The 2766-nt window shown below is 48.9% G+C and overlaps 1 protein-coding gene across 1 annotated transcript; it reads right to left on the bottom strand.

Moving 5' to 3' along the window:
* Positions 1–748: 748 nt before the first annotated feature.
* LOC119350979 (vegetative cell wall protein gp1-like) lies at positions 749–1813 on the bottom strand. The gene is made up of 2 exons (XM_037618561.1): positions 1189–1813; positions 749–1093 (listed from the first exon to the last, which is right to left on the bottom strand). Exons 1-2 carry the CDS (start codon positions 1811–1813, stop codon positions 1017–1019), a joined length of 702 nt encoding a protein of 233 aa, XP_037474458.1. The 3' UTR covers positions 749–1016.
* Positions 1814–2766: the final 953 nt, after the last annotated feature.

The following is a 2766-nucleotide window of genomic DNA, read 5'->3' as shown; positions in this document are numbered from 1 at the left end:
CATAAGGAGACTACTCGCCAGAGACCCACCTAAACAACGCCGAGAAAATAGCCAGCACATCAACTCTGAAAAGCTTAGCCATCTGCACTTTCCTTCCTCAAGGATCCGCCTAAGAACAAAACCCACAGATGAAGACGCATTGTCAAATACAACGGAGTTCCTTTGCATCCAAATTTCCCACATCACGAGGACGATCATGGAGTTGAAGTCCTTCCTGGAATGAGTCGTTGGTGATAGCGATGTGGACCATTCCTGCACACCGTCCGTAGCCGTAGGTGCCCAATCCTCCTTGCCCCAAGCTGAGAGGGCTTCGTGCCAAATCTGTCTGGCAAAGGAGTTCAGCTATGTTGTGTAGCAATTCTTGGCTACGTAGCTGATCAATTCTGGGGTATAGGGAATTTGGCTGAGAGGAGAGACACATGGTAGGAATGGTGCGTCTGATCTCCAAAAACTCCTGGTGGCATGCATGATTATCATCGTCTTAAAATAAGTGTTAGTACAAAGTTGTACTAAAGTTAAAGTTGAGACACTTATAATTTTGGGACGGAGGGAGTAGCACTTAGAGAACCTAACGGCAACAGATTTAAACGAGCTGCCAAGATAACAGAGGTAGCAAAAGTTGGGTCATAGATGTAAGCTTTCATGTACAACTTCCAACGGAGCCGGCATGCACGCAGGCTTATATATCAGATCTACCCAGAGTTAATTCTGGGCCATAGCACAAGTAAACAATACAGAAATAACGACATGAATCACCAAGCATGCACCGATCTAGCATAATACTTATTATCCATGGGATCCCATTATCCATTGACAACGATTACATCATGTGACGGAGATCTTACATGACTTTGTATACTTATATGATAACTAAGTAGCACTAGGAGCTACATATGAGAGACGTTCTAAACCCCTAAACGCTAGCTGATATCTTTCTCTGATCCTACCTAAACAAAACCAACTTAAACGCTATATAATCTAACAAAAGCATCGGCGATCTGTGCATCCTTTTGCTCCTATGGTGATGGCGCGGGGGAAGCAGCGTGAGGCGCCGGAGTCGTGGCAGGAGGCGTCAACGGTGGCAAGGGTTGGGCTGTCAAATCATCACCAATGCAAGTTAATTAATCTCCTAAAAAAAGCAGCACATATGAAGGAAAGCACACAGAACAAGGTTAGTAATTAACTTACTGCCGCAGGAGAAAATCGTCTGGATGGGTATCATGGCGCCACACCTGAGCGGGAGGATGATCATGCGGATCGGATCTATGGGCTTGGGGAAGAGCTTGCTCATGCCGCCGTTGTTGTTCAGGCCGTGGCAGAGGCAGATCGGCGCGGTGCTGACGACCGACTTGAGGCCGTCGCAGCACGCGTCCGGTGGCGAGAAGACCGTGATGTTGGTGAGGTAGTCCATGCACGGTATCATGGCCGTCAATGGTGTCAGGCACTCCTTTGGCGGTGGCGGGCTTGGCGAGCCGGTGGGAAGCGGGAGGTGTGGGAGGCTCGGCGGTGCATGAGATGGAGGGGTGCCCGGTGCACCACCAGGGAGCGGCCCGAACAGCGGCGGCAAGCCGGGGATCTGAGGAAGTGGCGGGAAAAGGGAGCGGAATATCGGTGGTAGGCTAGGCATGCCGGGGATCTGAGGCAGCGGCAGCCCGGGAAGAGGCGGGGAGCCTCCATCGGCCGTGGTGGTGGCTGTGGCTTCTTCTTGGTTTGCGGCGGCGGCGGGCTGGACCCTCGCCTCGGACGGCTGCAGCGTCGCGACGATGGCCAGCAGGGCGAGGAGCACGGCCACGGTGTACTTGGAGCGCGCCATTGTTTGCGTGAGGGGAGGATGCGTGGATCGGTTGATGGCATTCGTGTGTTTGCCCAACTATTTATACTGCTCCGGCCGGCCGGTAGGGCACGTTAGAGATAGACAAGTTTGAATATTTTTTAACCATTTGAAAATTTTATCCAACTAGATTGAGGTCTGTTTGGGTTGTGGTTTCCTTCAATTTCCTGCTACCTTTACGAGTAAAGAAAGATGCAGCTCGGGTACGCATGGATTAAGCAGAGTCCCTGTACGACGTCCTCTCTATGCAGATAGAGCTGGAGGTTCAAACGAGTCCATTTGCATTCGACACACGTTGAGGTGGATAAGATTCTCTTTTTCCTTTTTTAAACTGGTATTATTTTGAAATGTTTTATAACTGGTTATTATTTCCATTCATTCTTTGAAAAAACACCATTTCTTTTCAAATTTGGAACTCGTGGGATATAATATTGTTTGTTAAAACAAAGACAACACAAATCGCATGACGTGGATCCGAGTTGAATTGCAAAATTGCACATGCATGCCCACCTTGAAAAACACTACCGGCGGCCGGAGTTCTTGGGAAAGTACGAGGACAGTTTTTTTTTGATACGTACAAGGGCATACGTACATATACTATTCGGGCTATCTTTTGGCTGGCAATGTATCTACTTTCTTGAATACGCAAGGACTTATGTATCATTTCATTGATAGGCTTTAAAAAAAATCATTTCATTGATCTCGCGCATCAATCACTCTTGCACAATGCAATGGCTTGATCATGCGCCGAAAAGCGACCAACACGGATGGACGATGAATCTCGGCTACGTCTAAGGCAGCAATGCATCTAGCCCATGAGCTCCGGCGGCCGCCCAGGACTTTGCTTCATCTCCAATGGTCATGGTAAGCCGAGAGACCAATGGTTGATCGGCCTCAAAGACACAAGCATTTCAGGCCTTCCAAAGCCACCATTC

Source organism: Triticum dicoccoides, chromosome 1B, assembly GCF_002162155.2.
Source record: "Triticum dicoccoides isolate Atlit2015 ecotype Zavitan chromosome 1B, WEW_v2.0, whole genome shotgun sequence".
NCBI classification, from domain to species: Eukaryota; Viridiplantae; Streptophyta; class Magnoliopsida; order Poales; family Poaceae; genus Triticum; species Triticum dicoccoides.
The sequence above is the reverse complement of the archived record's forward strand: the minus strand, read 5'-3'. Positions and strand labels throughout refer to the sequence as shown.